This window comes from Lissotriton helveticus, chromosome 1_1 (assembly GCF_964261635.1).
Source record: "Lissotriton helveticus chromosome 1_1, aLisHel1.1, whole genome shotgun sequence".
Lineage (NCBI taxonomy): Eukaryota > Metazoa > Chordata > Amphibia > Caudata > Salamandridae > Lissotriton > Lissotriton helveticus.
The window spans coordinates 1,488,763,109-1,488,776,030 of NC_136057.1; the positions used below are offsets into that span (position 1 = coordinate 1,488,763,109).

General features: G+C 45.1%; 1 protein-coding gene across 3 annotated transcripts in view; it reads right to left on the reverse strand.

The window, feature by feature from the left end:
- HDAC7 (histone deacetylase 7) overlaps positions 1 to 12,922 on the reverse strand; it is a 706,897-nt gene that overhangs the window by 192,259 nt on the left and 501,716 nt on the right. For 2 of the 3 annotated variants that reach the window (XM_078686538.1, XM_078686525.1), the window contains one exon: positions 12,447 to 12,672. In XM_078686538.1, the coding sequence (XP_078542664.1) occupies positions 12,447 to 12,672 (226 nt within the window). The remainder of the gene's footprint in view (positions 1 to 12,446; positions 12,673 to 12,922) is intronic. The other variant, XM_078686533.1, reaches the window with a different exon arrangement.

A 12,922-nucleotide genomic window follows, 5' to 3' on the forward strand; every position in this document is an offset into this window, starting at 1 on the left:
GGGGTTTTAAAAAGGAGAACCATGGACTCAGCTCTCACCAGAAGATGACAAGAAAGAAACTCGTCACAGTTACAACAAATCAGATTGTGCTCCAAAAGATGTACGATGAATTCACCTCCAGTAAGTATTTCATATAGTTTATAGTTAGGAAAGCTTTATTTTTTGTTTGGTATAAAAAGGCAAAGTGAACTCCACAGACATTAGAAATTCTAAAGTATAGTTATCTCTTAATTGTTTGATATCTATCCTATTTGTGCCAAATACAGCTTAAACTACACAACTGTATTATTGGTCCAGTTAAGTTTAGTAAAGTGTAGTGTAATTAAGTGGAGTGTGCTACAATATAGTGGTGGATAGGGTTGTAAATGGTTCAGTATATTGTGGAATTCAGCGGAGTGGCGTAGAGTGGAGATGCAAACAGTGAAGTGGAGTTCAGTGAACTCGGATACAATAGAGTGACGTATATTCCAGTGGCATAGAGGGTAGTGCTGGACAGTGCAGTTGTAAACAGTAGGATAGCATACACTGGAGTGTGGTAAAGTGGCTTTACGTCCTGTAAATATTATAGAGTGAATTTATGTACACTGTAGTGGCGTACAGTTGAGTACTATACACTGCAGTGCTGTATAGTGTAGGGGCATATATTGCAATATTGTCTACTGAAACAGCATACATTTGAGTGGTGTAAACTGAACTAGCGTACACTGGAGTGGGGTAGACTGGAGTGCTATACAGTAATGTGGGGTACAGCTGAGTGGAGTTCAGTGGGCTTATGTAATGCTGAGGGAGGTACAATGTTGTACAATTGAATTGCGAAAAATGGAGGGGTGTAAATTGGTGTGCCGTACCTTGCAGTTGTTCCGAGCAGTATAGTGTAGACTACAGTGGGGGAGGGGGGGATAATTATAGAAGCATAGACTGTAGCCATGTTCAGTGAAGTATTGTATTGTAATTGCATTTATATAGCGCTTACTACTCCTGCCGAGGCGTCGAAGCGCTTTTTCGGCGGGTAGCACGCTACTCCGAGACCCACAGAGGATTAGTGTTGAATTAGTATAGTGAAACATGCAAGTACATTTTAAGTGGTGGATAGGTTAGTCAGTTATTTGGATTTGGAATTATAGCAGAAGGATAGATGAAATATGAGGTAATTTCAGTGGTGTATATTAGTCTGTTACTTGGAGTGAGAAGGATAGCGGATAGATAAAAGGAGAAGAAAGATTTGCATTCATATAGCACTTGTTACCCCTGATGGGTGTTGAAGCGCTTTTTGGCGAGTAGCACGCCACTCCGGAACCCATAAAGGATTAGTGTTGAAAATTAGTATAGTATAAATATGAAGTAATTGGAGTAGTAGATATGTTATTCAGTTATTTGGGCAGTATATTAGTATAGTTGAATATGGAACATGGAATTTGAGAAGTGAACATGTTAGTCTGTTAATTTTTATAGAAAAAAAGGATAGTGGAGGGATAAAAGAGTGAAGGGGTTTGTTTTTTAATGAGAAAAAGGGCATTATTTCTGTCCCTAGTCCCGATCAGTCTCGAACAGGCCCAAACAGGCAACTACCCTTGTCCTCTCCACCCTTAGCCTCGACGCCCGGGCTGAGACGCCCTAAGCCTGGCCTTTTTTGTAGCCCTAGTAATCAGGTGACCCCTTCAGCCAATGGGAACCCTAGCCCTAACATTATCCAATCACAACATTAGCCCTAACTTCTAGAACCAATAGGAGACCAGGACCTTGCAGCCAATCTTAACTCTAGTCCAAGCACCCAATCAGTTCAAAAACCCTGACCTCTACGTCCAGTAAAGGCCCTAGCCCTACCACTAGTCCCAATCCAAGTCCAAGCAGCCAATGGTACAGGTAGCCCTAGTCCCTACTTTCAATAGCAAGCCTAACCCTACTCTTAGTCCCACACCTGGTCCAACAACCAATCACACCAGAAGCACTAAATAGCTGCTTCCAATTGAAGGTCTAACCCTAGCCCTAGTCCCACCCTACTCCCAACAACCAATAACATAGGAAGCCCTAGTCCCTACTTCCTATAGAAATCCGAACCCAAGCCCTAGTCCCAACCCTGCAATGATTGAATCACAGACCGAGAAACCAGTCAGAGCCCTCAAATACCCAACCAATGAGGACATTAACCCTAACCCAATAGAAACACCAGATACAACCACCAATCAGTGTACACATGTGCCAACCACCAGCACACCATATAAGGTCCCAGCAACCTCAGACAAGGTTTGCTGGCCAGGGAGTTGGAAGCTGCTTGCTCCTGTTCAGAATCTCCTAGGAGACAGACGGGCTCAATCCACAGCTTTGGACTTCAGCAGGTAAAGGCTTCACTAACTCGAAATCTAACAATACTGTTTGAATAAAGCTTTACTCCCCCTGCTGGCCAAAAAACGAAGTGCACAGGCCCCAGTAAATACAGCTCACAGAAGCACCCTCTGATGTAGAAAATCCCTGTAGCTAGGGGGGGTGGGGGGGGCAGGGGGGCTGGCCTCACTGGCTTGTGAACACAAAATGGTGGCGGGGGTGCACTGTTTGAGCACACAGGCCTAAGCACAGAGCAAAGGAGAAATTTGGAGGGAAAACAGATTTGTCACCAAGGAATTAGAGGGACAAACTACAGAGGTTGGACTGCAAATCCCACAATTCAACACACTAAATGAAGGCAATCATGGGCAGGGAAAACCACACATTTAAAACACAACACAGGTGATAAAATATGCAATTACAGGCAGGATAAAACTACAATTTTTAACTGTAACAACCACAGGCATAGACAGTAAACACAGAAAGTGAAAAACGTTTTTTAAACAACTTTTTGTCTTGGGAAGAGACAGCACTAGTCTGTCTCCTTACCACTTCCTGGACTCTGCTCAAAGCAATCTGGGGCACGTGTGGGCTGCAACTCACAAGATGGAGGAGAATGATTTGGGGTGCACCCAGCAAGGCCTTCAGGGGCCTGGGCATGTGTGAGAGGAGGGCTCAGACTTGCCTGGTAGCTGAATAGCCAATGGTCTGCTGGCCTGGGGTGGGGTTTGGGCAGCTGCTTGCTCCTGTTCAGAATCTCCTAGGAGACAGACAGGCTCAATCCACAACTTTGGACTTCAGCAGGTAAAGGCTTCACTAACTCGAAATCTAACAATACTGTTTGAATAAAGCTTTACTCCCCCTGCTGGCCAAAAAACGAAGTGCACAGGCCCCAGTAAATACAGCTCACAGAAGCACCCTCTGATGTAGAAAATCCCTGTAGCTAGGGGGGGGGCAGGGGGGCTGGCCTCACTGGCTTGTGAACACAAAATGGTGGCGGGGGGTGCACTGTTTGAGCACACAGGCCTAAGCACAGAGCAAAGGAGAAATTTGGAGGGAAAACAGATTTGTCACCAAGGAATTAGAGGGACAAACTACAGAGGTTGGACTGCAAATCCCACAATTCAACACACTAAATGAAGGCAATCATGGGCAGGGAAAACCACACATTTAAAACACAACACAGGTGATAAAATATGCAATTACAGGCAGGATAAAACTACAATTTTTAACTGTAACAACCACAGGCATAGACAGTAAACACAGAAAGTGAAAAACGTTTTTTAAACAACTTTTTGTCTTGGGAAGAGACAGCACCAGTCTGTCTCCTTACCACTTCCTGGACTCTGCTCAAAGCAATCTGGGGCACATGTGGGCTGCAACTCACAAGATGGAGGCGAATGATTTGGGGTGCACCCAGCAAGGCCTTCAGGGGCCTGGGCAGGTGTGAGAGGAGGGCTCAGACTTGCCTGGTAGCTGAATAGCCAATGGTCTGCTGGCCTGGGGGTGGGGTTTGGGCAGCTGCTTGCTCCTGTTCAGAATCTCCTAGGAGACAGACAGGCTCAATCCACAAGTTTGGACTTTAGCAGGTAAAGGCTTCACTAACTCGAAATCTAACAATACTGTTTGAATAAAGCTTTACTCCCCCTGCTGGCCAAAAAACGAAGTGTGGTTTAGTGGAGTCGTGCGAAATGTAGCCTTGTAAAGTGAAATAGCATACAGTCGATTGTGGTACAGTCCAGTGGTGTGTAGTGCATTGGAGTATAATGGGTGGCACATAGTGTAGTAGCAGACACTGGAATAGCATGCATGCAATCCATGATTACTATCATGTGGGCCTTAGTGGATTAGCATCAAGTTGAATAGCGTAAATTGGAGTTGGGTACAGTAGAATAGCATAGAGTTGCGCACAGTACAGTTTAGATAAGTCCAGTAAACAGGCATACATGAAAGTGTAATAGAATACAGTAGGGAACAGTATTATAGCACAGAATATAGTAGTGTACATTGCAATGGCGTACAGAGCCGTTAGGTGGAGTAGAGTGGCGCGGTACAGTGGATTAGCGTAGGATGTAGTGGCATACACTGTAGTGTCGTAAACTGGAGTAGCATACAGTAAACAACGAACAGATGAGTGGCGTAAAGTGAACAGTTACACAGTGGAGTGGCGTAAAGTGGTGTGTGTTTTAATTAAAGAAAATGTAGCGTAAAAGTGTCAAAAGATGCCAGTGTTTTAGCTACAAAACATATATTGTAATATGCAACTGTTATGGGGGTCCCAAAACTTGCATAAATTCAAACTATTTTACATACATTGTTCTACTTTGTGTATTGAAAATCTGTCGTTCGTAGTTTGGTAAAACTTGGCAGGATTCGATATTATGGTGCGCAGATGCTTATTTTGGGTAGTGCAGGTAATTAGTGTGACCATTTAATAAGTTGTAATTTATTTAAACTTAGTGAGATCATCATCATCAACAAACTTTATTCGGCTTTAAAGATAAAACCATAAAAGTCAAACAACCTACAATATACCATCATTCAAGTTACAAATCAACAAAAAGGTGAAAAAAAATGGCTAATCAAAACACAGAAAAAAAGTGCATGATTTACCATAAAAATATGAATTACAGCTTGTCCTAAGTCTGATGGCGACCTGTAAAAAATTAAGAGTGTACAAAACGGTATAGATAGTGAAAAGTTGTAAAAAGATCAAAGCTGGTCTCACCCTCCTAAAACTCATTTTTTTTTAAATGGGAATAATAAAAAACTTTCTGGGTACAACATAAAAGTATAAAACTTTAAAAAGTGAAACATGTCCTGAGGAGACTCTGTCGCAGCCACAGGGCATAAGGCACTGGCCTCTATGGGAACCTAGGGGGTGTGCTAATAAGTAGTGAAAGAGGTTGAGTCAAAACCTTGTCAATAAGAAACGGTTATGAATACTTTTAAGCCCTAGAAGGCAAGGCTCAGTAGTAGGCACAGTTTTTAGTACGGCATACTTTTGCACACTAGGTTTACACAGCTCGCTACACTCTCTATCACAATGACGTGCTCTTAAATAAACCACCTTGGCCCAAACAAGGTCCCTTTTTTTAATTCCCTCAGTGTTCATGTAAAGATCTGCTCTTCCTAGACTGGCGAGGCCAACTCTTATGTACTGGAGCCAGCGAATACGTGAGGCATGATCAAGGGAAAGACAATCCTGTATCACATCTTTACTAAGTGTTGTCTCTTGCTTAGACCAAATCTTAAGCCACAGGGCCAAAGGGCGGAGGGCCAAATCATCAGCAGAAAAAGACATCCCCAATTCTTTGTGGACAACATATGATAGCGTACCTTGCAGGACAGAGAGAACTCTTCACAAGAATGAGTTCTCAGTGCTCTGCACAGCCCCAAGCTCGATATATGACCCCATATCTCACTCCCGTAACTAACTTTTGAGATACATTCTGCTTGATAAATCTTCAGGAGGGCCCCTATTGGTTTTCCTCCCGCTCTACTGGCAACTTTAAAAACGGCTGCAGAGGCTTTCACTAGGTCCGCTTTCTTGTAGTTAAGCAAGGGGCGCCAACTCAAGGAGTCATCAAACACTATTCCCAAATAGGAGAAAACATTTACTTTAGGTATTGGCGTGCATCATTTAAAACTGGGCCGCTTTGCCTTTGCCAGGGCCCACTTACATGATGTATGATTTAGAATGATTCAGCAACAGGTCCAGTTCTTCCATGAAAGAGGCAAAAGAGTTAAGAAGAAGTTATAAGCCCCTTGCAGTCCTCGTCAGGAGGACTGCATCGTCTGCATAAAAGAGGACCGGGAGACTGCGCTTGCCTACCTGGGAGGTGTCTGCTTTAGTTGCTAGAAGGGCCTTCTCTCAAGAATTAATGTATAAATTAAAAAGGAAGGGTGAGATCCCTCAAAAACAAAATTATATTATAATTGATGCCGATGGATGACATCAACTGCTATAGCTTAGACATTTTCACACAGTCAAAGGCTGAGGACAGGTCCATAAAGGCTAGGTATATAGGGCAGGCAAAACCCACTGTATACTTATTCAGGACAAGATACAGATTTAGACACTGCTCCACAGTTGATCGACCGGGGCGAAAGCTGTACTGGATCTCAGATAAAAAATTGCTTTCATCCACCCAGGATACCACTCTATCAAGAATCAGCCGGACCATTACCTTCACCACAGAGTCCAGGAGGGAAATGGCCCTATATAACATGAAGCACTGTCCCGGTCACCCTTTTTAAATATTGGGACTATAGTCGATAAAGTCCAGGAATCAGGGCGGCCAACCCGGCCCGAGGTGTTAATAACGGCAGAAAGAATAGGTGTCTAAGTATGTACATGGGCAATGTAGAGGTCAGGCGTAATCCCATCTGACCCCAGGGCCTTTCTATTGGTCAAGCCTAGAATGCCCACTCTCAACTCTGGTTCAGAAAAGAAAAGATCCGCCTTTCCCTCCACCCTATCCTTCTCCTCATTAGGCGAAGATTCCGGCTGAAAGATGCCCTCGAAATGACGAATCCGGCCATCCTCTGATATATGGGCGTCCAGTAAATGAGCATTCTCTTCTGAAAGAAATGGGCTATTATTGATAATAACCCAAAACTAAGAGCTGTTTCGCAATGTACCTGCCTCCACTAGGTCAGACCAGGCCTCCTCCTTGAAGGTGGACTTGCGAGTTGCTAGCACAGCCTTATATGTTCTGCGAAGACCTTTGACCGCCACCGTGTCTCGGGGCTTATCGGTCAGAGCCGGACTCAACTTCCTAGAGGCCTGGGAACACGCAGAATCAAAGCATCGTGGGCCTGCTGGCTCCCTGCCCCGTCCAGGGCACACAGTAGCCTCTGTATGACAGTGGACATAGTACCAAAAGTGCCCAAGATGTCCGAGGCACTGTCCTGACCGTCGAGACAGGTGGCAAACTCCCTACGACACTGCATTTCAAGGGACTTGTGAAATGACTTGAGTCCTATACACCCCCATTTTAAGCTGCTCCTTGCCTCAACCACTTTGAGAGGGACTCCTCCCCTGCCTACCTTGAAGCGTCCATGTGCACGAGACCAAGGAAAAGAAGGGGGTAGATACAAAGTTAAAGTCTATAAAAGTCTCACACCCTCTACCGATAAAAGTGGGATAAATGTCTGTTTTCCCCCGGGGGCAACTCATTCATGACTGATGTTAAGTTAAATTCTAGCAGGAGTGAGTTAAGCTCAATGCCCTGAGGGGTATGTTCCATGTGCAGGCCTGATTATCGTGTGCAACCCATGGCTTCCACTCCTCCTAGTCTAATATACCCACACATGTGGATGTTAAAATCCCGTTAAGAAGATATAATGACAATTCTGATCATTCAGGATGCAACCCTGCAATACTGACCCCAGCTGCGTTATATTACCCTCACTCTTGTGTGTTGCTCCCGCATTGTAAAAATTTACCAAAAGGAGTCTACACTTGCCACTAGACAGCAACAACACTTGTAGATTGGGCGAGGCATGAAGTACGGATGCTGAAATGTCAAGGATGGCTAACAAGACACTTGTAATAAGCCCCCCTTTTGCTCTCCCTGACAAGGACGGGATAGCTGGGAAAAGAGGGTTTTATAGCCATCCAGGTGATAATTGTTCTCAACGACCCAGTTTCCTGGAGACATATCACCTCAAAGCTTTTCACAAGGGCCAACCACCCAGGGTTGTCGATCTTACATGCCAGCCCTGCGATGTTCCAGGAAGGGAACTTACACCTCCAGTCTTACTCAATGCCTGTTCCGGGAGTGGGATCTTTCCCTGTGGAACAAGGGTCACAGGGTGCGAGGGACCTGCACAGCATCAATCACAATCTTCCAATGTACTCAATAGGGCTACCCTATTTACAGTGCTAACCCCTGTAATCCCCTCCACGTGGCCCCCAAAACCCTCCTCAAAAAGCCACTCATGTTGGGGTCCCGAATAGGAAGTACTGGGTCAATAAAAGAAACCCAACGGGAGTGCCACAAATGCAGAATTCCAACCCTTATAATTAAACTGCACTACTGAGCTTAAAATGTGATTTACAATAGATGAATTGTTAAAATAAACAATAATAAAATCCCCCTGCCAAGGTTTGTTAGTGACACCAACCCACTGTGTCAGGCGCACCATAAGAATTTGATTTTCCACTCTAGGACCAAGGGCAATGTTAAAGTTGAGCCAATGCACCACCTTGTTCTTTAGCTGATAACATTCTTCCTTGCTGCCGGGTTCAAATGCGGTACATTAGCTAGCACCTCGACAAGCGGGGTGGACTCAGGAGGGAGGTGAACAGAGCCCACACTGCGGGAAGGGGGCACAACATCAGGGCATCTCGCCTGTCAGCGTAACAATGCAATCCGCCAACATTGACACTCTGAGGTTGGCAAGGTTGGGAGGAGACAGAGTTCGGGATGTTAACCCTCCTACTGGTAATTGGGCAATCAAGTGGCGCAGGCCTGGTCATGATTGGTACTGTCGTAACTGCTGCCACAAGGTTTGACTGTTGTGCTGCCATAGTCGCCAATGCGTCTCCTGCCCCCATACCACTGCCGCTGGAGCTAGGAATGGCAGATGAAGATAGAAGACTTTCAGGGGGAAGGTTTGCAGTAAAAGAAGCATGGTCCCTTTGCACGGAGACTGCTAGTTCACTGAGGTTCTTTTCCAGTATGGCGAGACGGTGTAGAATGGGGTCCAATTTGGTGTCCAGAGCTGACAATAAGACTGCTTGAAGCGTATCTAGCATAATTGCATCCAAAATGGGCGTTACTGGGTATGCGGCTGGAGTTGACTGGGGTCCAGTTTACGTACTACATTTACATGGTCCCCCCAATGATGGGCGCTTCCTCTTTGTGCCTCCTGCACTCAGGCCATTACCAGGAAGCTTCCCTGGTCCAGACCCTGAGGCTGAAACTAGAACTGGCAAGAGTGCGCTGCGCCGGGTAATGACTATCGGGGAGAGAGGAACAGTGCCACTCACCTGAGAGGGCGACAAATCAACCCGGTCTGAGAAAAAGGACTGAGACCGAGATTGGGTGTCAACCTGTGGGGTGGTCGGGGAGATCAGAGCAGGACAGTGAACAGGGGACCGAGATAAGCGTCTGATAACCAGTTCAATCTCCTTGTCCAGGACCCCAGTTGCGCAGTGAAAGAAAGCATCCATAGTGCTGTCAATGTGTGAAGGCTCTTTGCTTGTAGGTCTCGCAACCACCCTGCGCCTACCCATTGCTGGCATACTTGCTCTTTTAGAAATAAGGGTAATGGTGCCTGGGTCGATACCGCACCTGAAACACGTGAGAATAAGATTTACAGGTTGGGAACAGTGAGGCAGTTCAATCCACTAAGGGGGTACAAATTTCCAGGCTGGCTTAACCAACTCCTTAGCAGGTAAGATACTAGTACTCCAACCAAATAATTAGTACATGGATAAGGAATATTAAGGGATAGTAGTGTAAAAAGAGTTCGCTCCCTACCTGATCATCTGCAACTTTCACTAGGAGAGGAACTTGAAGTGAAATGAAAAGCAGGAGGTAAAGGATCCTGCTGAACGGAGGTCCGAAAAACGAGGCCAAGAGGGTAGGCCCAGCCTGGTCTCTTCTGGGTGCAGATGGGCCTGCCCTTGGCCCAGGCTTTGCCCGGGCGCATCCCGCGGTGAAATTTAAAGCGCCTCCTGGGGCTGGTGATGACACTGGCCGGCAGGCAGCGGGTTTGGAAAGCTGGTAATTGTGGTCCCCCTGTGGCCACAGTAGTGCGGATCAGTTTGACCAATAACGGGCGTCCCGTGCTGCCTGGCGCTGGTGATGACGCTGGCGGTAGGCAGCCGCTTGGAAAGCTGAAAATCTTGCCCCCCCCTGTGGCAGCAGCAGTGCGGATCAATTTTAGCAATAACGGGCGTGAGATCTGTTTGGTCAGTACTTTTTTCAAATATGGGTGTATTTTGCTGTACTACAACGATATATAGTGATCAGAAATCATTAGCTGATTGGCTGACTGCCTTCACAAAAGTTAAAGGCAGGTATGTTGTTTTTAGGTTCACTTTGGAGTGTTCAGCATTACGCCTTCTAATGCAGGTATTTGGTTCGGTATTTTTGCCCTACTTATTAACACTTTACCAAAGTGATAATAGGTAGCACAAAATATTTATAAGTTTCTTTATATTTCTTTTTATAAAGAGGAAGTAGCACAATACTACCACAGTACCACAAAATAATGTTTTCAGGTTACCATTTTTGTTCTAAACTTCTCTATATTTTTGTAGAGCTTGACTATGAGCGTCAATTTAGTAATTAATGCGCTACACTTTAGCACACTGTATAAATATACAGCCAGATTCATCAAGCACAAAACGGCACGCAAAGGGCCAGTTTGCGAGCGCAATTTTTGCATTTGAGATTCATCATCCCAAATGCAAAAATCGCAAATTGCGAAATCGCTAAATTGCGAGGAATTGCATTTAAGGAATCTCTATTTGAGATTCCTTAAATGCAATTCATGAACCAATTTAGAATTGCGAAATCGCAATTTTTGGTCGCTATTTACCGCGAAGTCTGACTTCGTGGTAAATAGCGAAAACTTAGAAAAATGCACTTTAGTGCATTTTTCTAAGTTGTATGTTACACACACACATATGTCCTTTCAACATGTGTGTGCGCAACATCAGTCTACATTTTCATTTCAGGGGTGCTACAGGGTGTCCTTTGGACACCCCTGGCACCCTTGAAATCGCATCCTTATTTGCGATTAGCAAATTGCTAATCGCAAATAAGGAATGACTCCCCATTCATTCCTATGGGCCTTTCCACGTTGCACAAAGTAATTTCATTTATAAATAATTCATATCACCAGCAACTTAAAGCATACCCAAGTGTCGTTTTCTCCGAGGTTGCCTGCGATGCAGTTTGGAGTGTATATATGATATTCTTATTTTTCAATACATGAGGGTGGCAAGATAGATAAAGCTGTCTACTACACTTCATGATGTGTTTTGGCAAACCAGTCACCTCTATGCTACGCAAGTGTTTTAGTTAGTCTTACACAACACAATTAATAACATTGATATGGAGTTAATCAAGCCAATAACATAGTTCATATTCATTCCCCGGTCCACATGGATTAGTACTGCTTGGCATGATCACTGTTGTTTTTTCCTTAAATGTGCCTTTGGAAACCCTCCTTTGATTTATTAATACATTTTGTCTTTACATAATACACTAAGCATCAGTGACTTCAACTAATGTGATGTCATCAAGAACTAGGTTATTTGATACCAATGTTTGAGATTCAGGGTCAAGGGTCATATGACGTTACTCAATATGATGTCAATGAGATCAAAGACAGTGTGATGTCACTTCAACAAACGTTGGCATTGTTGGTGAATTGTTCGTCAGCTATGCCAAATCATTTCAAATGTTTCTTCTTCACCTTTGTGTAGCAATTCACTATCTATCCTTTTCATCAGTCATTTTCTATTTATCACTTAGACCCTAATTTCAGGACCAGCAATAATCCTGATTAGGGTGCAGACTCCTGTTTGCCTCCAAATGAGGATTATAACGCAGTACCTAAACCTGTGCCCATTGGGAAAACCTTTGACAAACTGCAGGTAATCTGCCTGGCATCTGCATTGTGTACACCTCGAACGGAGGTAAAAGAGATGCTTCTAGTGCGTTGACTCCGATTCAGAGTCCGAAACATTGTGTCAGTATTTACTGGGTAGGCAATCATTACTAGGGACTACCAGGAAGGGGCGTAAACTCCTTAATCTAGGAATTACTTTCAGTTGGAATAAAACTAGAATAGGCATATTGTGTTTATACTTCCTAAAAGATGCTGCTAAAGTGAAATGGGTGCTCTTTTTCATTTTGAAGCAAAGAAATATATGTATGAAATACAACTTGGCTGCCCCCTAGTTCACAACTACGCTCAACCTTTATTGACTGTGAAATAGCACCCACAGGCCTCAGCGAAAACAGACCACTACTGCACCCAGAGGTAACGCAGCTTCAGACTCACAAAGATGCCGCTACACACAGATCCAATACCCCCACTGTCATTTTGGTCAGCCACTGGCACCTTGGGCGAGCATTCATCTCATGCATGCCTACCTGTGGTGAAGGAGGGCTTTGCAGATGGTTCCGGAGCAGGCAGGGTCATGGTTTTGCTGGGAGGCTCCTGGACAGGAAGCGAGGTATTCGCAGAGGCAGGTGAGGATTTGGCCCTGGAGAGTGGCCGGTGCCCCCCATGGAGGCTGGGGACCCCCAGCGTGTCGAGGGGACTGTGCCGCTTAAGTTGCTGCTGCATTCGTTGATGCTGTTCCCAGATGTAGGCCTGCTGGTGACACAGAATAACAGGGCAATCACTACAAACCGCATCCATGTGCGCTGTAGCTCGAAGTGTGAAGCACGCCAGGCAGGCGCGTGATGTCTGCGCTGCACTTTCATATCACTGAGCCTGCTTGTGCTAAACACCTCACGAGGACTTACTGTGCCTGTGCTCCGCAGTCCCACGCTCGTAGCATCTGTGCAGCACAGCCATGAACTAGGGTGACCAACCGTCCGTAAATTTCACGGACCGTCAGTCA